Raw genomic sequence first — 25,333 nt, 5'->3', positions numbered from 1 at the left:
CCAAAGTTCCCAAAAAATTGCCATTATGGATTTCTCCAATTCTTTGAGAACTTCCTCTGAACGCCATGTTTCTTGAAGCCAGATGCAATGTGACATCCAGAAGTCTTTCTAAAAGAGCTATAAACTTATCGGCTTCCTTCGACAAATTTCTTTGAATCTCATAGTCAACACCATGACCACCTATAGAATTTTGAAGTGTTCTCCACCTCCAGTAGTTCCTTCTGTGCTGTGAAGAGTGTTCATGCTCTGGCAACTTTATGTACAACTGATGCCACTTGTGCTTCGATGGATCAAAACCATCCTTCCTACTAAGCATGCTTCCTGTTTTACATATAGAGTCATTAGTAAATGCCATGCAAGTTACACAATACAGTACTTTATTGCTTGGACTCCATCTCAGCCAATCTCTTAAAATCTTCTCACGTCCATTTGATGACTTGGCATATAGAAGAAAATCACTGAAAGAACGAGTGTCAGCATCTTTAGGTAGTGATTGTGCCATATTCTTTAATTGCTCGACATTGAAAAGTCCAGAAAGGACAATCTTCTCTCTTTCTTTGTCTTTGAGGACATCTGGCCATAGTGCTGGGTCTTTCCAGTCAATTTCTTCCTCGTGTGACTGTTCTGTTGAAGTTGTGTTTAGGGCAACATCGTCATTCTCAGGGTAGGAACTTGCATTTGTGCAGGAAGGTGTTTCTTCTTCCACCTCTGTACAAACACGGGATGTCACAATTTGGTCTGAAGACGAATCTTCATCTATAATGACAGGTCTTTTCGGTGACGAGGTGCAGGACCGTGTGTCTGCATCGTCTTCTGATACTGCACATGGTGGCATACTACACAATGTTTCAGCCTCTTCCTCTATCACTGAAGAAATGCTCACAGGTGCAGCTACCTGACAGGATGAAGTAGTCGGCTCAACTGTTTCATGAGAAGCTTCTGTTTGCATTTCCTGAACTTCATCTCCCCTGTCACTTTGTGGCTTTTGAAAGTACTGTTGTATGAGGTTTTTTTTCTTCAACTTTTCCTCTTCTTCTTTACGCTCTCTTTTCTGCTTCCGTTTTTGAGAGCCAGATTTGTGATGGTACATTCTTTGGGGTTATCAGAATTTACTAGAGACAAATAATGAACATTTGCTAGTAATCAAGGTCTATGATAAACTGCTTACTATGTATAAGGCCGTGTTCCAACTGTGTTCTATATAACAAAGAAAGTCTGTTGCAAAATCATTTTAGTAGCTGCTGCTTATAATAAAAAAATGCATTTAATCAAGAAAAGAGAAAAAAAGTGCTTCTCGCACATAAAAAACTGTCTTACTATGCTTTGGGCCTTCCCGATCATACACATTATGTGCTTGATTACGGAAGCCGAAAATTCAATGTAAACCCTCCCTCATGTGGCCATTCATTCAGCGGTTGACTTGTTAGGCCTAGTTCACACTAATAAATAGATAATGCACCAGCCCCCCAGTAATAAATAGATAATACACCAGACGTCCCCCCAGTAATAAATAGATAATGCACCAGCTCCCCCCAGTAATAAATAGATAATGCACCAGACGTCCCCCCAGTAATAAATAGATAATGCACCGGCAAAACAAACTTGTTACTTACCCTTTGCGCTCCGGGGACTCCGCGGCTCCTCGGCCTCCAGCTAGCAAGCAGACAGCGACGGCCCGCGTGCTTTGCCGGCGCATACTGTCTGACGCGGCGGTGACGTCACAGCCGCGTCAGACAGTGAACGCTGGCAGGACAGAGCGCGCGGACGAGTCTCTGTCTGCGGTGCTCTGTAAATCAATGCTATGTGTGTCTAAAAGACACGCATAGCATTGATTCTCTCCCTTCTCTGGGGCCCGCACCCAGGGCCGGCTCCAGGTTTCAGTAGGCCCCTGGGCGACAGACTGTCGGAGAGAGCCTCAGTGGGCCTCTTTGCCATGAACTAATACATCCCCCAAGCGCACCTGCCGCCTGGCGGCTGCGGGCCCCCATATGTGGCAGTAGATCCTGGGGCCCCATACTGCAGGCCCAAGAATACTGCCCTGATGGCGGCCCTGCTTGTGGTTATGACTTGGTTTAGTCAGGCAGTGAGCATTAGCAGAAAGGGTGGTGAATGCATGGAATGCCCTCCCAGAAGAGGTGGTGGTCAGAAAAGAATGGTAATGGAATTCCAAAGGGACAAACGCAGAGGATTCCTGCTGGCTAGAGAATGGAAATTGAGAAAACTCTTCTGCTACACACATATAGGCTTGGGGGTGGCCTGCATGGAGCGGCAGTTGCTAGTACCCTTAACAGAAGGCAACATTGCTCTCCGCTTTGACGGTGGGGGAGAGAAAGGGGAACTGAATTCAGAGAAAGTTAACGCTGGGCCCTGGCTTTTACAGTCTGCGGTACTGATACGCAGACATACAGGGAGAAAGCACAGGACTGCTATGGCCAAGTCCAAAAGCAAAACATACTCTAGCAGCATTGTCAAGAAGGCTGCTCACCCCATGAAAATATTGCTAGCAGTAATTTTGTTATGGGTTTGACAGTTGCTTGGTTTTGAATGTAAATATTACCATCCTTAACAGAAGTCATGGGGGTAACCTGCATGGAGCAGCAGTTATTACCATAAGAAACTTGCTGGGCAGACTGAAAGGACCATTTGGTCTTTATCTGCTGTAATTATTATGTTATTGTGTAGCATGAAATGGCAGCTTTTAAAGTGATCTGCACCGCTGCTAGGGAAGTGTATGTATGTACTCCCATGACAAAGCAGTTTTCAGACAATGAATAGCCTTTATAAAAGGGGGACGAAGAGTGAGATGTTAGATTTACTCTTCTGCTTCCAGTCAAGTCCAATCATTTATTTGTGCCACGCTTAACTACGTGTCAGATGACATGCAGGGTTCTTCTCCAGAGTAGAGAGAGTGGGAGGTTTGGAAAGGGTGCCTGTCACATTGTTCCCTTTCTTAATATGGTGACAGATGTAGTGTAGAAATAAACATGGCTCTGCAAAAAGGGATCTCTAGGAAGGCAGAGCACACTGTAGTAGTACAGCAGTTTTAGGGGATGTTCTTTGTGGAGTAGGCGGTATGCAGCTGGAGCCTTTGTGGGACATGTGATTCTCTGTTGTACGCTGGCTTACTCTTGCTGTCCTGTGCTGAAGGCCTTTTAGCCTTATAATGTGCCTTATTGTACCCAGGTTAATGCAGTATTTACTAAAGTGCACTAAGACCTTAATAAATAGTAAGAACATAAGAACATAAGAAATTGCCATGCTGGGTCAGACCAAGGGTCCATCAAGCCCAGCATCCTGTTTCCAACAGATGCCAAACCAGGCCACAAGAACCTGGCAATTACCCAAATTAGTCTTTAAATTGTTTTACCATGGTCAGTTATACAGGTATATTACCAGCTGTGGTTATTCTGTCCTGTTGTTCCCTGGGATATTCCTCATCCCTTCCCCTCCCTTGACCCTTGTTATGTTTTGTATATTTACACTGATCATTCATGAAGAGGTTGTGCTGATTATTAGTCTCTGCCTTAGGTGACTTCTTTGAAAGGCATAACAGAATGTGAAATGATCTTCCCCCCCTCCCCCACAAAAGCACAATAAACTCCTCTTCCCCTTGGATTGTGCTAACCCTAGGTTCTCCCCTTTGCAACAAGGTCCCATGGTCTTTCGAGCAGAAATGATCCCCACTGGCTTAGTGATGTCAAATGACGCTGGCTAACCTCACTCTTTCCTTTGCCTTGCTTCATAGCCTTAGTTTGCTCTGCTATTTGTTGAGCATGATCTGTCTGCTTTCTTCATCCTGAGTAAGGTTATTGCATGCCCAAAAAAGGGATTAAGAGGTGCATAGAAATTGTAATGAGCCTGATCCTACATTTTGCAGCTTAGAGCCCAGTCGGTCCCAAATGCCACCACATGGTTATTAACAGCCTATTCATTGCTATTCAGCATCCTGAGGGTAGATTTTTTTTCCAACACAAGATAGCAATTAAAATATTTGCCCAACCAACCCAAATAGCTGTTCAACATGTCAACTTTTCTGGCTTTAAATTGGGCAAATTGACCTCTAAAATCATCTTATTGCATTTCATATACTGCTTGAAGAGAAAAAGTAAAGAGTGTACAATATGAAAATATACATAATTAGGATAAATTATTGAAATATTATCTGTTGCATGGCCATAGTTTTTAAACAGATTGAACTCTAATACTGTAGCAACAGTCAAAGGGTTAACATACTACAAAAGAAGAAATATCTATGTGGGAAAATTACATGAAATAATAAAACTATTCTAAACTTCAGATTTAAAAATGTATTTTGTGATTATTAGGTGGCATTTGTTTACACTGTTTTTCTTTTTTTTTATTTACAGTCCCACCAGAAAAGCCAGAAAATATTTCCTGCATTTACTATGACCAGAAGAATTTTACTTGCACTTGGATGCCAGGAAGAGATACATATCTTAAGACAAACTACAGCCTTGTTAAAAGAAGGTACGCTGCTTATACATAAATTATTAGAAAAGCTTGCCAAAATTGTCCTATTGACTCCATCTGCCCCAAGCCCTCCCCCACTTAAAGCAATGTTCAACCTCATCCCCCAGCCAACTTTGGAAAAATTCAGGTCTCCCCCGGTTCCCCTCCACTTTACTTCAGGGCAAACAGAGGTATTTGCCCTTGCTCCACTGCCCACAGCATTCAAGATGATGCCAGCTCAACCATAGCTTCTCTGCATCCCGGAGGCCACTCTGCTCGTGCGCTGACAGCAGATAGCATGTGCCACTTGCCTCCAGTGCATGTGCAGACAGGAAAACAAACGTACAAACCCTATATAGATATGGATACCGGGTTAAATTAAAGTCACCCCCTAATATAAGGTGCCCCTCTGACCACTCACTCATCATTTGTGATACTTTGGCAAAAAAGCAGGCCTGATCCGAATTTGGGGCATATATGTTGAGGAGGGTATATAAGACATTGTTAATAATCTTTGCTTTTAATAGGATATACCTGCCTTCTGTGTCCCTCACCACCAATATCACATCCACCACCACCACCAGTTTAGAGAACAGGATCCCCACCTCGCAGTATCTATTATGCGCAGTAGCTGCCACATGAAAAAACCTGCGGGAATACCTGTGATTGCAAGAGTCTCTCATACCTTTTGGTTAGGTACATCTCTTGGCAAAATAATATATCTGCGATTGCAGATCGTGAACGAACACTCGTCTTTTGGTGGGAGAGCAGAGATCTTTTACATTAGCAGAAATGATTTTTGTGCTACCCATAGGGCCAATCCTTCTCCTTGCTCCTCTCCCGGTCCCCCTGAGCAATATGTATTGAGTGTACCAAGAGCACCTCTTGTGTCTGCCCAGTCCCTTGCTGCACCCGAACCCCACTCTTATCCCAGATACCAGAATATACCCCATTCAGAGGTCCCCCCCGCCCCTCCTCATCCCAAACCTTTCTCCTTTCTGATCAACTGCCTCCCTCGTGAATACCCTCCATGAGAGTCGTGGCGTCACCCCTCGCCGCTATCGCTCAGCCGTCCCACTCCCTTCCCCCCTACTAACTTAACAGATTAAGCAACTGTAAAAAACGAAACACCTATTGACCATTCTCTCCCTCACCTGGACCTGCTGCATGTCCTCATCTGTTGTCAGTTTTATTTATAGATTGGTTCCTCCCGATGCAGTCTACGAAACACGGTTCGTGTCGGGGGACCGTGACTGACTACAAAAGCACGAATACCCAGCTCTTTAAATGCATATCAAAAGCTTATTATTTGAACAATTTATAACTGTTTGGATAATATAAACTTTACCAAATCTCTCACTGTTGATCTATTGATTTGGAAAAAAAAAAGATACAAGTTTAGTCTTAAGTTTTATCCTGTCTGCTGGGCTCAATTTATAAGAAATCACATGATTTACAAGAATCAGTGATATCCTGTTAACCAAGGGGTATCCAACTACAATTCTTGGGTGTCACAACTAGATGGGTTTATGGGATTTTTAAAATAAATATGTATGAGATAGATTTACATACAGTTGCCTCGTCTTATGCATATTTATTATGAATATCCAGAAAACCAGATTGATTTGTGGCTTTCAAGTATCAGTGTTGGATACTACTGTTCATCCTTTTTTTTAGTATAATATAACTTGATTATATAGAGTATAAAACAATCAGACATTTTGTTCCTAGTATAATCATATCCTAAATAGAGATCTGATTCTGGTTAATGATCCAAATATATGGCAATATATGTACTTTTTCATTGTATACAAGCATAAAATCCTTAGAATAACATTTAATTAGGGGTGTGCAGAGAAAACAGTCTCTTCCTTGTGTGTTTTGATTTTCATTTCATTTTGTTTTATTTAGTTTTTCCATCTGTCATTTGTTTTTGTTCATTTTGCTTTATTTTAATGAGTGCAATGTTTTCACATGCACAATTTTTTTGAATAATGCATATTTTGTGAATATCTCATGCTTTTTGTCTTCTTTTGAATGGAAAATGACCCAAAACTATAAGAAATATTGTTTCCATGTCATTTTAAAAGGACAGTACAGATGATACAGCTCTACATTTTATAAGGAAATAATTGAAAACATGCACATAGTTAAGTTGTCTAATATTGAAGTATTCTTTGTGCAACATTCTCTATCTAATCTGCAGTAGGTTCAGAAAGATTTCTCCTGTATGACTTGCTAATGAACAAGCTATTGTATAATAGAAATTGTTCCTAATGGACAAGCTATTGTGTAATAGAAATTCTGACCTCCTTCCCAAATGTTTGTCCTTTGGGTCATGTGATTTCTCAGAATCCATAAATATTAATTCAAGAAAACACTGACTTGAACAATTAAATGTAAATAATTATCTCTTTCTGTAATGAAAGGGTACCATGAGACACAAGATAAAGTTCACTGTGCCTAGTCCAGGGGTTGTCAGTGAGAATTGCATTAGATCTGGTTAATTTGCATAACTTGGTTACCCAGAAAACCAGACCTGTTTATAGCTCTTAAGAACTCTTGACCTGGTCATTAATGGTTATCAGGGAAACAATGTCCTTTCATTCACATTGACAGGTTAGACAAGGTTTCTTGTCATTGCATTCAGTTACACACTGTTTATTTTATTTGCAGACCTGGTGATGAAATAATTTGCCATTCAAGCCACAGCTCATGTTTTTTCCTTTACCCAAATATTAATTTTACTTCTGAATATGAGATTGAGGTGATTGCTGAAAATGCCTTGGGAGAAGCTCGATCTGATTTGGTCTATGTGAATACACTGAAATTAGGTAATTTTATTGTCTGTTTCTAATAATGATCTTAAATAATCTTTGCTAGGGTCCTGCAGTAGTACCCTATATTAATTAGGAAAATATTATTTTCTCTTGCTCTGGAACATGCTACTGGATAAATCTGCATAGTACTCTAAGTAGATCCAGTGTCACATTTGAAGAAGGGACTTGTGCAGTCTGAAAAAGCTTATGTACAGAAAGATAGTTAGATATTGTTTATTGGTAAAAAAAAGAATTATCACAACCTACAAAGAATACAATAGGGAATGAAAATAGAGTACATTCACCATCATAAGAAATGCCATACTCAATTGACAGTAGCCAATCTGGATCATTAGGAAGTATGCAGCATATTCTAATAGGGAGATCCATTCCCTGTCACTCCTAGCTTGTGACAGTAAGAGGTTGTGTTCCCCCAAACCTACCTAGCTGATAATTAATGTATCTGTCCTCCAGAAATTGAAACATTTTTTAAAACCCAACTAAATTACTAGCTTTGATCACGTCCTCTGGAAACAAATGCCACAGCTTAATTATGCATTGACTGGAAAAATAATTTTCTTTAAATCTGCTACCAGTTAGTTTTTTTTTTTTAGAAAAACCCTAGTCCCAGTGGAACTAGGATGCCACAACTATAACCCTCCTTTGCTGATGGCAGATATTTCACTGTTCTATCAGTGATGAATGCTCCATGGGAAGGGTTACATGATGGGTCCTACGGCTGCCATAGGACTGGTGTAACTCAATAAAGCAATGACCAAACAGTTTTTTTAAAAAACAACTTGCTTTATCTACACAAAAACAGCACGATTCCCATAGACATTTGTCTTCAATTGTGCATTTAGATCACTTCAAAACATTCTCTGCACATTATCAGATGTTATGGTGAGTACCATCGTTTCCCCACCATCAGATGGCATGGTCCTTCAGAACCTGCACTTCTTGAGTTTACATGAACTTCAGATCTCCCAGTACTCACAGCTCTGCTCTTAAATAGTGAGTTCTCCCAGCTGGAGTTTCACAAGGTTCTGTGTAAGTCCTCTCCAGGAACACTTAGGTGCTCTACCAGAGTGCTGGGTAGTTCTTACATTCTCCTTCACAGCACCTGGTGACATATAATGCATTCTCTTTGCTCTCTCACTATGTACCCACCTCACACAACCTTGAGCATGAACAGAACACCCCTCCTCTAGGTAAAATCATGATCACAGGCTGGATGGGGGTGATTGGAATATAACACGTGATTAGTAACTAAGGGTTAAAGCAGTACTATTTGAAGGGGTCAATGGCAATTCCCAATTCCTGCATTTTACGCCACTCATAATTTTATACATTTCTATCATGTTGCCTCTGTCTCCTCTCAAAGCTGAAGAATGCTAATCTGTCAAGCCTTTCTTCATAAGGGAGCTATTCCATCCCGATTATCATTTTTGTTGTCCTTCACTGTATCTTTCTAGTTCCGCTATAATCTTTTTTGAGATGTGGTGACCAGAACTGTATTCTGTACTGGAGGTGTGGTTGTACCAGGAATCTATACAGAGGCATTATGATATTCTCAGTTTTATTTTCTATTCCTTTACAATTAATTCCTATCATCACTTGCCTGAAAAGAGAAAATGGTTCAAATCAGAGAGTTGTATAATTAAGCAAAAGAAAAAAAAATTCAGTAACAAAATAATTAAAATAAATAATTCAGTTTACAAGATAGACTTTTCAGAATCAATGTCTGAATTATTTGAATAGCATTCTCAATTCTTGGAAGATCAAGTAGCATTCTCTGGGTATTTTTCCTATATAAGATCCAAAGTCAGATTGAAAACATTGAGTTTTAAGATTGTGCTATTTTAAAATTATAATTCCAGGTTTTCAATGCAAAATTCAAGCCTGCAGCAGTTAATTGTCAAAATCCCAAGTAATGCATTAATTGCCAAATTTGTTTAAATTGTACAATTGCAAAACCTAAAGAAAGCGTGTTTACAAATTAATCTTTTAGGATCTCCCTCTTTTTCTCCTCTTCCATCTTGCCGAAGTTGTTTGTTTCTTAAAGCATCTGATTTGAGGGGAGATGAAAGATGAGCTGAAGAATGGTTAGCTGCCATTTAAAGACGAATCTCTACATAAAGTTGTTTTAGGATTTCTAATCCTAGGAGTATTAGTTTTGTGCTACCCAAAGCTTCAGGTTGTACCAGAATTAGCTCAATTCTGAGTTTGCTAGAATGGAAAAAGTTCTATCTTATTCTAAGTATTTAAATATGAAACCCTTTTTACCAAAGCTCAGAACTATGAATCTACTGTTCTGCGTATATATCTATATATCATGTTGTGACAGAGTGATCCTGGTTTCCCCTTTTTATGTGTGCAGGATCAGGCGGGATGCCTGGTCTACCTTAAATCCTACAGAGGGAGAGAGCTCTGTGGGTGGGACCCTGTGGGCAGGGGAGAGCCCTGAGGGCAGGACCACCTGGGGCAGGAAAAGAGGGTAAGCCCAGCTGGAATCAGGAGGCCCCTACCTCTCCAGGAGAGGCAGCTCCTGTAAATCTATTCTGACCAAACCAGAAGGGATTAAATGTACACTGTCCAGAGGGAAGACAGTCTATAACCCTGTGTGTAAGGTAGGCAGACCACTATTATGTTGTTGTTGATTATATGAATAAAAGTGAATATTGCATTAGAAAAGGCTGGAGTTAATGTGGTTTACTGCTCCAGCCCAGAAGCTTTGCTCGGCCATTCTCACACATGTATATGTGTGTGTAAAATCTTCAAAGGTATTAATTTTCATTTTGGTTAATTTCAGTGAAAACGGCACCACCGGAATTGGTTTCAGTGGAACCCCTTCAAGGAATGAAACAAATGCTTACAGTAATCTGGAAGAGACCCCTACTAGTGCCTTATTCACTCTCCGTGAAATGCAATCTTCAGTACAGAGTGGCCAATAGTACATGGGTATGCAAGTTTAGACTACTTTATATTTAGTCTTATGTTGCTGTATATATAACATCGATCCTAGAATATTATATTTCTGATTTTAAATAATACACTCTTTGAAAGCATTAACAGAATACAACAGGATTGTACCTGATATATAGCTGCATGTCTGTAACTAGTGATGCAACTATTTATTTTGGAAGTTATCTATAGCCTGGTGGCAAATTGCCCTGCACTTAAGGGCCAGTCACCATTTCTGTTTAACAAATGACCACCTTTCTGGTTTATTGTATTTAAAAAGAAAATCATTCAGTCCAATATGTTTCAACGAGCATTTATAAAATCTCTCTTGTTCTTATCACTCTTATTCCAAAATGTCTAACAAATTAATTTTCGTAGTTGACTATCATAGGATAGCTGCTACAGGATCATATATAAGGAAAGAAGTGTCAAAATCCATTGTGCGTATGTGTGTGTATGTGTGAAAATTCATATTACTATTACACACCAAAAATATGGTATTCCACATAGCTGGCCTAGACTCACAGGCATTGTCATTGGATGGATTTCTGTAAGCATATTTCATTTCAACATGCAACTGATTTGTTTTCTGAAATCCTTTGAGATGTCAAATATATGTGGCTAGGTTTCTTTCTTTTAACTTAAAACAATTTCCTGCTTGAATTTTTGTCCTTTCAGATTCTACTTAATGATATCTATATGGGACAAGAAAAAAGAATGGCGTATAATCTCACAGGGCTGCTGAATTTTACGACCTATGCTGTCGCCATGCAGTGCATTTGTACTGATGGTCAAATCTTCTGGAGTGAGTGGAGTGCAGAGAAGACAGGAAGAACTGAAGAGCAAGGCATGCTAATGTTTATGACCTACTGTGGGGCACATCTGGCACTTTTTGATATCAGATTAGATGAGTCAATGGAAGTAAAACAGAGGAAATCACACTACATGCTGAATGCAGGGAGCTCAAAGAACAGATGGGTTGATCACTGGCTTCATATAGGCTTCAAAATTACAGTTTAAGGTGAAATCCGTTTATAGCTGTGTGATGTACAGACCACCTTCGCATGCAGAAAGAAATGGAGACAAATTTAATGGAGGATATTCATAAAGCTGCTATGAAAGAGGAGATGCTATAGCTAGGTGATTTCAAAATGACTGGGAAATCCTAGCTGCAATAGCTTCTAGAAGCAGGGAGATCCTGAACTCTCTGCAAGGAGAATAATAGTTCAGTCAAATTGTACGGGAACTCACACAGGAGGAAGCAATACTGGACCTGCTGCTTGCCAACAGGGACAGTGTTTCCGAGGTCATAGTGGATGATCTGGGGTTCAGAATTAGAGCACAGATGGTGATGGTTCATTCTAAGATGAGGATGCTAGACTTCAGGAAAACTTAAACAGCTGCTGCACTAAATGGTTTTTCCCATTTCATGTCTATGGGAAAAGTGCTCAGTACATCTGGCCTTAACTTTGTTAAAATAGCAGAGTACTTCAAAGAGTTGTTAGATGAATGGGAAAATCTAGGGGAAGTAGAAGAGCAGTGACCAAAACTGAAGAAATATTGTAAGGGCAACTAACCTTTTTGTTAGGAAAGAGGGCATTAATTAGTGCTGTGCCTCAGGGATTGTCCTTGGACTGATTCTTTTGAAAAGTTTTGTAAGTGATATTGTGGAAGGACTATCAGAAAACGTTTGCCTTTTTGCAGATGATATCAAAATCTGCAACAGGATAGATGTCCAGGAAGGTGTCAAATATGAGGAGGGATCTAGCAAATCTTGAGGAATGGCCTAGAGTCTGGCAGCTAAGATGTAATACTAAAAACTGCAGAGTCAAGCAATTGGCCTGCAAAAGCCCCAAGCAAGCAGTACAGCATAAGCAGTGAAATTATTTTATGCACAAATCAAGAGCAGGATCTGGGGGTGATCATATCTGATGAGCTTAAAGTGGCCAAACAGATGGAGAAGAAGAGAACAAAAGCCATAAAGATACTTAGGTAGGTGCATAGGGAGGAGATTGGTCAGCAGAAAAATGTGGTGATATTGCTGTTGTATAAGTTCCTGGTGAGACCCTCATTTGGAATACTGTGTAGAAATCTGGAGACTGCAACTTCAAAAAGATATAAACTGGATGTAGTCAATCTGGAAAGTAGCTACTGAATGGTCAGTGGGTCTTCATTGTGAAGCATATGGGAATAGACTTAAAGATGTAAACATGTATACCCTAGAGGAAAGGCAAGACAGGGGGCGATATGATAGAGATATTTATATATCTCCAAGGTATGAATGCAGAGGAGGCAAGCCTCTTTCAATGGAAAAGAGACTCTGCAACGAGGGGTCATGGGATGAGAGTGAAAGGAGGTAGACTGAGGAATATCTAAGGAAAATTTTCTTTATAGAAAGGGTGGTGGATATGTAGAACAGTCATCCAATGGAAGTGGTGGAAACAGACATAATCTGAATTCAAGAAAGCATGGAACCAAGGTCAGGGGATCTCTGAGAGAGTGGTAGGGATTTTAGGGATAAACAGATTAGATAGGCCATATGGTCTTTCTGCCATCATATTTCTATAAGAATAAAAACCGAGAAACTGTTTCAAATAAAGTGCCAAAAGCTTCAAGAAATAAAAAGGTTTTCAATTGCTTTATAAACTGTAATATATCTCTCTTATACCTGAGATCCATTGGTAGGTCATTCCACATTTGAGGACAGCAATCAAAAAGGCACAGGCCTGTGTTGATTGTAGCCGATAATCTTTAAAAAAAAAAAAAAAAAAAAAAAAAAAGGAATCACAAGTTGCAGTCTTTAGTAGAACATAACGAGGAAGCTGGAGTATACCAAGTTAATATAAATTTGTTTGGATAGTGTCTGAGAAGGCAGGGGTCACACTCATCCTGAGAAGGCAGGGGTCACACTCAGTCCTGGGGCTAAGTCCTTGCATGCAGTCACACAGTCTGTACAGCCTCTGGGGGGGGGGGGGGGGGTGGAGGTGGGGGGGGGGGGGGAAGAGACTAAACCTCCAGGCCTCAAGGCATCTTGGAGAGAGAGAGGGGGCAAACCTCTCTGGGTATACTCGATGTCTCTCTCTGTCCTTGTGCCAGTAATCACACTGGACACTTGAGTGAGGTGTTAAAAAAAACCCAAAATGGATTGTGACAAGTCTTCAGTCGTTATCATCTGGCACCAGAACATATCTTCCTACTGTTTACATCCATAATTTGTTCACAGTCTCAATCCCACTTTTTCTGGAAAAGTGTCCCTCAGGGAAGATGTTACTAGGATAAACTCTCCTCTCAGGTTTTGAAAGTAAGACTTCCTAGTAGGGTAGTTTTCCCCTGGTCAGTAATGGGTTTCTCTTTCCACAGTAAGAAAAAAATACCCGAGGTCACAGACATTCTCTTTTCCTGGGGTAGAAATTGTAGTGGTGGTCTGCAGATGGACTCTTTGTACACTCTCAACTCCCCTCTCTGATGTTACATTTGATCTTTTGGGTTGAACATCCTAACACCAAAGCACAGCAGGGAAATCCTCTCTCTCTTCTCCTGGGCAGGAAGGGTGGGCAAAACTTCCTTCCAAAACCCAAAAGATAAAAAACCCCAAAAAAACTCTTTTCCAACACCACAAATCTAGGGCCATCTAGTGGAGATACCAAAAGCCTTGCAAGAAGAAAGTGAGAAACTTGAATTCTGTATGCAAATGAATAGGAAGCCAGTACAGATCAATCAATTTATGGGGTTCTATGTTCCCTTCTACAACCAGTGATAAGCAAGCCACAGAATTCTGAGGCAACTTGTAAAACTTTGTAATTTTTAGGTAACTCTTAATAGATACTATTAAAGTAATTGAGGCTGGATAAAACAAGGGTTTTGCACCACTGATCTAAAATAATCTCAGCATAATATATATAATCTGAGATACCTTAGTAACTGAAGCTTAAAGGGTTTTTAAAACAGATTTGTAAATTACAAACGTTCTCATGAGCTGGAGATCGACCTGACTTACAGAACTTCAATTATACCCAGATTTAAAACAAGACCATTGATAGACATCCAAATTTCAACAGAGTGCAAGCAAGTTTTCAATGTATTTAATGCACCTTGGATGGAAGTACTTATGGGGAGATAAAGCTATATATCATCAGCATAAAACTTGCATAGGAACTAAATTCCTAGGCAGGACCAAATAGAGATTAAATAACATAGCAAACCAGTGCTGAACCTTGTGGAATTCCAGTGGCAATTCCTTTTCACTGAGGAAAAGTGATCTTTCCATCTGACTTGCAAAGTATGAGAAATTAAAAAATTATTTAAATCAAATTAGTACAGTTCCCCCTACCCCAATTGCCCCAAATCTACTGAGCAGAATCTGATGATTGAAGAGATTGTTTTCAAAAGGATTTGTGCGTAAAAGGCTTTTGCAAATGCTACTTTTATGCAAGTGACTCCTTTGAAAATTCACTCCTAAGTGTATCAACGGTGGATGATATGTCTTAAAAAACCCCACCATGATGGTAGCTCTTCCCATATCTACTTCACATAGAAATCTACCCACAGCTGTAGTTTTTAGGGCCTTGGTACTTGATTTGGTCTAAACCCACACTGATGAGTATCCAGGAAGTTTTTTTCGTCAACAAAGCTGTTTAGCTGCCTAAGTTCACACTTTCCTATAACTTTACTTAAAGAAGGTAGGTTTGAGAGAGAGGTCCATAGTTACCTGGCTCAGAGGAATCCAGACACACTTTTAAAAAAAACTGGGCGAATAATGCATTTTTTCAATTAACTTGGCCAATAACGCTGCTGGGAAAGATGAATTAACAATCTTTGAATACAATCTGCAAAGGTCTGCTTTAAATTACATATCTGCTGGAATGAACAGAGGTCTAACATACACCCTGAAGAGTATGAGGAATTTACAGCTTCCTTGATATCTGAAGTGGTCACCTGAAAAAAAATGTACATCTAGCTAAAGGTAGATTCTCCTTCGATGTGCTAATAAAGGAGGGAGAAGTAGAGACAATTTTAAATGCGTCCTTACTACCATGCAAAGAGGGGGGTTAAAGCCTTATAGTGTCCTATGCTCACATCTCAATTTTGAAACTTCTTGGTCCTCTAATTTTGTTGTGACAGAGCTTGTAATAAACTGATTAGATCAGAACTATTATTCAACAGAAGATAGGATACAGCAGCGATGTCACAATGTCGGGCACTCCACAGTCCTGGGATAGACATGAGGTGCTCCAGTGGGACAACTTACAATGGGGAATAGAGGGCACAGGACTCTACACAGTTGGCAATGGCACAGAGATCCATGGCTACAACAGGCAGACAGGAACTGGATGTGACTGGAGGGTTACAGAATGCCACTCCCACACGTGTATTTGCAGTGAGAATATACGTTTGATACTTGTTTTCCCCTATTATCTGAACTTTTTTGTCTTGTCAGATTTGTCATCTTTCCCCTACTTTCATCATGTCTGTGCTCATCTGATTCCTTTTCCTAGTTCTTTTTATTCTACCTGCATTCTGCATCTCTTCCATTTTCTACAACTTTCTCTCTCACCATCTCGCCACCATTGATTTTTTTTGTCTATTTCACTTTTCTTCATCTTTTTTCTTTGCCTTTTCCCTCCATTAGCATGCTTTAAATTCTTTACCTATATCCTTCATGTCTTATTTCTCTTTCTCTGCCTTTCACACTTCTACATTATTCCATTTTTCAACCCTGTTTGCTACCTTCTACCTTCCATTTCCCTCTGAGGTTCATGTACTAAAGTATACTTTTCTGTGTGCACTATTTGTTTATTGTATGCTATTTTCTACCTATGCAAATGAGCCTGGTCAAAAAATGCATGCAGTTTTGCTAGACAAAATATCACAAAAAATAATTGCACCACATTAAGGTCTAGCTTTTTTTTTTTGTGAGAAATATTCTGTGAAACAACTTTTGCATGTAATTTTACTATGTGCAAAATTTACTACTAGTTATCTGCTTTGTATAATTTTGCATCACAACAGCTCATTAACAATTTAAATAAAATGTCACATGTAAAACTGTACTATTCTCACAAATTATAAGCCTTTTCTTGAATTGCTGAACAGTTACTTAAAAGTTTTTACTTTTCCAGCTTCAAATACTAGATAACTCAATTCTTGAATACCAAATAACCTTTATTAGAAATCACTGTGGATGTCAGAATAGCTGCACAGACAAGTGTCCAACACAGCTGTTAAGTTTCTGGAAGCCCAGTAGTCAGAGGAGAAACAACTGCAATTGTAATAGAAGCTGTAGCTACTAGTGAAAAGTAGTGGGATAGGAATAAATAGGTGAAAAAGCAATGCTCTAAGGAGCCTGTAAAGAAGGACTCAGGTGTTAAAGGTAAGCTTGTCAAGAGCCTTTTATAACTGAAAAATCTCTGCAGGAAATAAACTGTCCTAGGCATTTCATAGGATAGAGGACCAAAAGGAGAGGCAAAAGAACACACAAAGCTGTTCAGTTGGATTGTTGACCCCTGGCTAGAGGTTCATTGGTGGTCTGCATAGAACCACTCTTCCATCTGTGAGTCAGTTGCCCTGTGGGGGAGTTCTGCTAATCTCCATTTAGTCAGTGGCTGCTGGGAGGCTCTGCTGGACTGTGCAGCACCTAACCCTTCCCTTCAGTTAGTAAGCTGGTGGTTTGGCCTGTCTAGATGTAGGCAACCCAGAGTCATGCTTCTGGGATGTGGTAATCCAAAAGAGCTGTATGTGATGGTGGGTGAAAGACTGATGTGCACGGACCAAGAGAGGGATCTTAGGGTGATAGTGTCTGTGGATCTGAAGATTGCAAAGCAATGTGACAAGGCAATAGCAAAAGCCAGAAGAATGTTGTGCTGCACAGAGAGAGAACTAACCAGTAAGAAAATGGAGGTGATGAATGCCCTTGTTCAAGTCCTTGGTGAGGCCTCACCTGGAGTATTGTGTTCAGTTCTGGAGCCCGTATCTCAAAAAGGATGAGATAGAATAGAGGTGGTCCAGAGAAGGGAGATGAAAATGGTGTGGAGTCTGTATCGGAAGACCATGAAGAGAGGCTGAAGCATCTGAATATGTATACCCTGGAAGAGAGGAGGTGCAGGGGAGATATGATACAGATATTCAGATACCTAAAAGGGTTCTTTGATGTATGGACTTTGAACCTTTCCATTGGAATGAAAACAATAGAACTAGGGTTCACGAAATGAAACTCCAGGGGTGATGACTCAGAACCAATGGTCAGGAAATCTTTCCTTCATGGAGAAGGTGGTGGAGGCCTAGAATGCCCTTCTGGAGGAGGTGGTGAAGAAGAAAACAGTCAAAAAATTCAAAGGAGTAGGGGATAAACACTGTGGATCTCTACAGGCTAAAGGATGGAAATAAAGAAAAGCATTGCGGGGGGGGGGGGGGGGGGGGGGGGGGGGGAACTTGCTGGTATGGCAGTTAATACCCTTAGCAGAAGGCATGGAGATTACTACCCTTAACCAATATGCTTTGAGGCTTTTAAATCAACTGCAATATTGCTCCCCGCTTAGACGGCAGGGGGAAAAGAGGAATTGGATTCAGATGACAGCCGAGGGCCCCAACTTCCAAGGTCTGGGATACTGATATGCAGACATAAGGGAAGAAGCACAGGACTGCTTCAAATGGCTAAATCCTAAAGGAAACAAAGAAAGCGTTGCATGGGGATAACTTGCCTAGTGCAGCGGTTACTACCCTTAACCAATAAGCCTTGATACTTTTGATGCAACTCCAACATTGCTCTCTGCTTCAATGGCAGGGGAAAAGGGGAATTGGATCAGACAGCAACCCAACAAGGGGCCCCAAATTTGGCAATCTGGGGAACTGATAAGCATGAAGATAACCTGCACAGAGCAGCAGTTACTACCCTTAACAGAAGATGTGGGATTACTGCCTTTAGCCATTAAGCCTTAATGTTTTGATGGCAATTGCAACATCGCCTCTCTGCTTTGAAGGAAGGGGGGAGGGGGGGGAGGGATGGAAGGAAAGAGGAATTTGGATTTAGAGACAACCCACACACGCCATAACATTTTTAAAGACTGGGGTACTGATGCACAGACATTAATGAAAAAACACAGGGCTGCTTCTACGGCCAAGTTCATAAGCAGAGCACGTCAAGCAGCACTGACTGATACATGGGGGTAACCTGCATGGTGCAGCAGATGGTAGCATGAGCAGCTTGGATGGACTATTGGTTCTTTTCTGCTGTCATTTCTGTGTTTGTCTGGGACCCTATAACAATTGTAATGGGTGCTCTTTCTTAACTATTCTACTCCCCATGACCATTGGTTTCTGTGTGTGGGGGGGGGGGGGGAGGGGAGGGGGGAAGAAAAAATTTGAGCTTGTTGGCTAACAAAAGAATACTTCTGTAATAAGGAGGCCTAAACATCCTGATTATCCTGATAGTCCTAAGCAAGATATCCCTAAAAGGAAATCTGTAAGCAGCTCCTCTTTTGATGTACCACTGGAAATTGTTTCCATTATACCCATTATAATATCCCCATCTTGTCAGAGGTGTGAGCTAACCTGAGCCAGCCAGGATTTTCCAACCATCTTATGCTCAAGGCATGTTAAACAGAATATAAACAGTGTAAGTCATTGAAGGTTCTATAAACAGTTGAGGACTGTATGAAGAGTTTTTTTAAATATCTTAATGATTATTATACATAGTTGTTGGTAGTTATGTACAGAATTTTCCAGTATCACAATTTTGTTCTAGTCTTTGTAATGCATTTTAAGGTTATCTGCAAACTCTATAATAGAGCATGTGTCACTGGTATGTAGCAAACGCTGATTCAAAAAGCCATGTTTTTACCAGCTTTCTGAAAGATAGGAGATCTGACACAAGTCTGATAGGAACAGTAGGGAGCTTCATAACAATGGTACTGAGCCTGTGAAGGTTTTCTTGAGTTTTAAAGAGACTCATAGTCTTGGGAGATGGCACCACTAGACATACTTGGGATAAAGAACTGAAAGGGAAGAATAGGTAGTGAGAGATTGCTCAAGGTAGGTTGGTGCCATACCTTTAAGTGTTTTATAAGCTAAGACTAGAAGTTTAAATTTTGTGCAGTAATAGGTTGGGAACCAGTTTAGGGATTTCAGAATGGGGTGATGGGATTGAATTTATTTGTTTTCATTATTGTAAGCATGGGAACATTTTGTATAAGTTATAGTTGGCAGTTTAGAGTGTTGGGAGTCCAGAATCGAGGGCATTTCAATAGTCTATATGAGAGATTATCATAAAGGCGTCATCTAGGAAGGGTTGTAGGTGGCGAAGCTGGTGAATGTGAAAAAAAGTTGCTTTGGATACTGCTTGAATCTAGACTTTGGTGGTAATCTGAGAGTCTAGGATAAAGCCTAGGCTCCGCACTTGGGAGCTGAGGTGAGAGTGGTTCCTTCAAGGATATGTTAGGTATGGTATGGTTAGCTTTTCTTCTCAATCCATAATGTCTCACTCTTTTTCGGGTAGAGGCTCAGTTTGTTTTGCTGCAGTCAGTTGGCATTGATACAAGGCAATTGTTTAGGCTTGTAATGTTTGGGCCTGGGTTTGTACTGAATGGTACTAATAGATGAATGTCATTGGCATAGGAGTAGTATGTGATGTGGTAGTGGTAGTTTGCTGAGTTTTGAGAGGGGCCATGTAAATGTTGAACAGAATGGGTGAGAGGATGGATCCTTGTGGTACACCACAGGGGAGAGAGTGTGGATCTCAGAGAGCAGTTCCTAGGGCTACTGATTGGGTGCATTTAGTTTGAAAGGTAGTGAACCAGGCTGGATAGTCACTCTCTGATCAGTTAGTGTGTAGATGAGGAGGTTGTGATCTATTGTATCAAATGCAGCTGAGAGATCCAGGAGTACTAGCACTGCCGATTATCCCTGATCTAGTTGGAATCTGAGTTTATCGACTAGGCTAATTTGTATAATTTCAGTGCTATGTTGTGGGTGGAAGCCAAATTGGTAGGGATCTAATGCATTGGTGGCAGACAAATACACAAATAGTTGGACTAGTATTGCCTTCTCTATAGTTTTCCTCAGGAAAAGGTTGGAGACTGGCCAATAGTTTGGGTCATTGGAGTCCAGGTTTGGTTTCTTCAAGGTGGGTGTTATCACTATTTTTATAAATGGGCCTCTGATAAAGATGCACTGATGTTGGTCTGGATGCAGAGGAATAATTCCAGTTTGGCTTGATGGATGGGTAGGGGTCTTCACAGCTGGTAGAAAACTTGGAAGCCTGTCGGCAAGGTGTCCATGTCATTTACTTGTAGTGGGCTTAAGTTTGTTAGTGAGTCTTATGGAGAAGGTTGTTGTGTTTGTGGGAGGCTTTCTGTTGGTCTGCTGTTCTAATCAAATACATTTAATCTTATCCACAAAGAATGTGGCTGGTTTGTTACAGTGGGCCTTGGTCAAGAGGGAGGGAGGAAGGGGGGGGGGTGGAACCCTGGAGTTTGCAGATCATTCTAAATAGAGCTCTAAATGAATTCTGCTTGATTGTTCTGGTATAGTAGGTTTTCTTTACATCCTTTTGTAGCATTATAGCATTACAGTAGACTGTATGGTGCTTTCTACATTCAAATTTGTCTAGCTCCAATTTGGACCTGTGCCTATTCCATTCCAGTTTTCTGCCTGTTCTTTTCAGTGTCTTTGGACCTTGTGTGAACCAAGAAGTTGGTTTAGAGTTTATGATGTTGGCAGTTTTGTAAGGGTTGATGTTATCAATGGCAAGTTTGAGATCTGAGCTTCTAGATAATGAACTGATTCAACAAAAGTTTTATCTTACCCAGGGCTGAACAAAACTAGGGGGGGCTTGAACAGTCCTGAAGGGAGGGAAAAAACCTCAAACTGGCTACACCATCAAGTCTTTGCTGTGGAGGCACTGCAGGTTCAGGAGGAAGGGAGCTGCCAGAACGCAGTGTCTTCATTGAAAGCGTGCCATGGCTTAGCCATGCATCTCCTTTGGTGGGCTGGGGAGAGGAGCTGCTTCTGCTGTGCTGGGCCTGGGCGGGGAGCCGCTTACTCTACGTTAGAATTGGACATGGGGGAAGTCATGATGGTGTTCCACATCCCTCAGGCCTCAACCGGGAGGAGTTCCTGCTGCCGCTAGGTCCCTGCCCAGAAAGAGAGATCACAGATATTGCCCATCCTGGGGGAAAGAAGTAGTGAACTAGGAGAGGGGAATGGGCAAAGAAGCCAGAGAGAATGAAGCGATGGGGAAGGGAGAATAAAGGCAAAAAGTGAAAAAAGTTAAATAACCAAGTCAAAACATGAGAAAATAAAAAAGATGAGCACAGTAAGAAAAATAAGAAAATAGAGAGCGAAAATTAGGAAAATTGAGAGAAAACAGAAAAAAAAAAGTTGGGTAGGGTAGGATGGAGTTTTTCTCAGCACCTATAAGAGTTTGGCTGCACCTAAGTCTTTGGAAACATTTTCTAGTCCTTACCATTGTATGTGTGTCTGAGTTTGTCTGGTATGCTTTGGCATGTGTGAGTGGCCTGTGCCTCTGTATGTGATAGGGTGGGTCTGCATGTATTTGTCTGGGTATGGTGTGTCTGTTTTTCTATCAGGATCTGGTATGTTTGTCTCTATCTGTCTAAGTGTTGGGTTTCTGTGTATGGATGTCGGTTGTCTTTGTCTTTCTGTGTGGGGTTTGTGTGTCTGTCTGTTTGGATATGGGGTGACTGTGTCTGTCTGAGTATGAGATATGTTTGTCTCTGTCTGCCTGTGTGTGTTATGTATGAGCTTATTCCTTTCAGCAACTTAAAGAGAAACAAATGGGGGCTTTGAGTCACTGATTGGCAGCGTGGCTGCCTGGTGAATACCCTTGTGTGTGTGTGTGTGTGTGTGTGTGTGTGTGTGTGTGTACTAACCCATCTTGGGGGGCCCCAACCAGTTGCATGAATGGAAGAGGTGGGGGGGCTCTGGTTTAATCAGTTTGCTCACTCCTGTCTTAGCCAATGCAGTTTTTGGGGTTTTTTCCCCCCTTAAGACTGACGTTTTTTAACAAATTCTTGTGTACTAAGTTCCTATAGATGAGGGATGGACAATTCCGGTCCTCGAGGGCCACAAACCAGTCATGTTTTCAGGATATCCCTAATGAGTACACATGAAATAGATTTGCATACAACTGAGGCAGAGTCCTTGCAGATTTGCATACAACTGAGGCAGAGTCCTCTCTCATGCATATTCATTAGGGATATCCTGAAGGACCGGAATTGCCCATCCCTGCTCTAGTTAAATTCCAGTATATGCTTTACTAGGAACTCCTAGATTGATATTAAAAAAACCAAGATACTGTTTGAGCAATACCAGGCAAGAATGGTTAGAGCTCATGACAGAAATGGCTTCTTAGGAGAGATGTATGGCAACAATGCAAGAAAAATGAGAATATAATTTCTAGGACATTTTTTTACATTAAAATGGATATGATTCATTCTTTCATAATAATTTTCTTCAGCAAACACAAACGTTATAAACTAGAACATCTTGTTACTTAAAAAAGCAGGATGGCATCATTACAATGACTCCGGGGATGGGAGGTGGGAAGAGAAATTTTATATTGTAAAGAAATATATGACAGATAACTGAGGACACTTCCATGAGCTTTTTCAGAATGTGTAATTGCACCATCTAAACAAACGTAACATAACCAACTGGCTCATAGTTTGGTTTCCTTAACATTTTTGTTAGAAGATAATTTCTTGTATGCAGACTTAGGTATCACTGCTACAGGATGGTCCTCTGGGGCTGCTCTATGTCTGAGTAGCAGCATACATGCTCATTTTTTTTTTAGCAGGGTCATAGCATATTGCTGAGTTCATGTATTTACTTCTTAGTGGTACACACAGCCTGGACACCCACAGATGGTCTCAGAGGATGTGTACCATCTCATCTACTCTTTCAGTAAAGCCCTTGCTTTTGAGTCATCAGAGCCACCAGTTCAAAACCCCAGCTAAGGCAATCTTAGTCCAGTTCCAGGAGCCAGAGCAGTAGCATTGCATCACAGCGCATGTCAGATTACTGTGAATCGATGAATTCTGCTGCACACCTTATTGCCAAGTTGTGACAAGAACATGCTGAGAGAGAGATGAGAAGAAATGGGAGAGAGTAGTGAAGGAAAAGTGAATGAGGCATTTCTTTTGGCACCTATTATGCAATTGCAATTGTGCGGCATTGTTGCAATTTAGGCTAACAATCCCCAACTGGATTTATTCAGTTTGCCAAATTCTGGTAAGCTTTCCATTAAAAGATGACCCTATATTGGTTTTAAAGCAAAACAGGCTTTTTTCCCTTAAACATTTTGTCACTTTCTTACGCAAATGTTGTTGGCTGGGAGAGGGTACATGTAATTTAGTTCCCTGTGCCCGTTGATCAGTGATATCTGGGTGCAAGAGTTGAATGATGCATAGGAAAATGAATGGGTCTTCCTCATGCCTTCATTTTTCCCAGTGATCTTACCTTCCAGCTCATGATCCAGTCTCACAGGATATGGATGCAAGATTGCTGGAGTGCGTGAAATTTGAGCGTTTCATGGTAATCCTAAATGCAGAGCATACCGTCAAGGGCTCTAGTTTGTCATGTTTCTAGGGCAACTGCTGGAGAATGTGCCTGTTGTCACTGGGGCTGCCATCCCCTTCCACTGCTTTCCTCTCACCACCCATGTCAATAGAGCTGTCATTTCCTGGCTGCTGCTTGCCACCAATCTGGGATTTCTGCACCCGCTCCTGGCTCCTGTAGTTATCTGCTCGCTGGTCCTGCAGCAGGGCTTCTGCACTTTTCATCACCCAACTCTCCTCTGCATTGCCTGGTTCTGACTACTAACATGATCCAGCTTTCAATGGCTCCATTTCCAATGACTTGTGCAGTGCATGCAATACCTCTAAGTTATTGGTGCCACATGGATCACAATAAACGGAGTCACATGGCACTGCCAAGACACAAGAAAATAATCAGGAAAGCAACAGAAACTAGCTGAAAAAAAGTGCGCGTGTGTAGGGGAGGGGAGGCCAGGATAGGACTGGAGAGAAGATGGGAAGAGGAAATAGAAGAGACATGAATATGGAGGAATAGAAGATGAGACTTGAGGACGAGAACACACTAGAAGGGAGAGAGGGGGGAGGAGAGTCTGAGGAAAAGGTATGGCGACAAGAAAAGACGAGAGAGGGGGGAAAAACTGGCTTAAGTGAGGAGGGGTGAGATATGAGAAGAGAAGAGATTAGCAAAGAGAGAGAGAAAAATAAGTGGGGGAAAGAAAAAGGATTGAACATTTAAAAAAGATTAAAACTGAGAAAAGAACAAAATAAATTAAAATGTACAGATTGGAGAATATTTTGAGGGCAATATTGAAAGCCCTTTCCGCAGATAAAACGTTTTACCTGTGGGGATCGTGGCTTTGCACACTGCCCAACCTGTCTGCAGATAAAGGTATCTCTGTTGTTCAATAATGCAGGTCCTTTTTCCCAACGGTCCTGGGGGGGCAGGAAAAGGGTAGAGACTGATACAACATATGTAATCTAGGTTATTCAAAACTATGCACAATGTTTCAGACAGAAGAATTACCCACAGAGAAAGCCGGCGCAGTTCTCTGTGCGGAATATTTTCCTAAGCACATGATTGCTGCAAATCCCATAGGTTGCAATTACCCACCCACTGGGTTTGTAGGAATCCACAGAGACTGCTATTGCCTACTTTATTAAAAATAAAACATGAACAAAGTACTGTACAGTATCATTATATTCAAATGTATACAAATATGGCACAGAAGTTTCTAATGCGTGCCTCAGCATGTACTTCTGAGTTGCTGCAGAAAACCAGAAGCCCTGTCCATGCAGCTTGAAAAAATTGGCAACAGAAATTTTCCTTAGATCAAAGCATTAGTTATCATGAAACGGAGACATTTGGTGCCAGCAAACTTGTCTCCCAAATGCAATGACATGTTTCCTGTTATATCTGTCTTTATTTTTATATTTGTATTTATTATTAGCACCGTCAAGAAAAGTCGACCTATGGAGAGTGATCCGTCATCAGCCTGATGGAAAGAGATTGTCCGTCTTATGTGGAAGGGT

The 25,333-nt window shown here is 41.0% G+C and overlaps 1 protein-coding gene across 1 annotated transcript in view; it reads left to right on the top strand.

The window, feature by feature from the left end:
- Window positions 1-25,333, top strand: part of IL31RA (interleukin 31 receptor A) — a 201,815-nt gene that overhangs the window by 97,928 nt on the left and 78,554 nt on the right. The window contains exons 5-9 of the mRNA XM_029619639.1: window positions 4,368-4,488; window positions 7,147-7,304; window positions 10,102-10,250; window positions 10,932-11,100; window positions 25,252-25,312. Coding sequence (XP_029475499.1) covers window positions 4,368-4,488; window positions 7,147-7,304; window positions 10,102-10,250; window positions 10,932-11,100; window positions 25,252-25,312 — 658 coding nt within the window. The remainder of the gene's footprint in view (window positions 1-4,367; window positions 4,489-7,146; window positions 7,305-10,101; window positions 10,251-10,931; window positions 11,101-25,251; window positions 25,313-25,333) is intronic.

Source organism: Rhinatrema bivittatum, chromosome 1 (assembly GCF_901001135.1).
Source record: "Rhinatrema bivittatum chromosome 1, aRhiBiv1.1, whole genome shotgun sequence".
In the NCBI taxonomy this organism is placed as follows: Eukaryota; Metazoa; Chordata; class Amphibia; order Gymnophiona; family Rhinatrematidae; genus Rhinatrema; species Rhinatrema bivittatum.
Note: the sequence above shows the minus strand (reverse complement) of the source record. Positions and strands in the feature narration are given on the sequence as shown.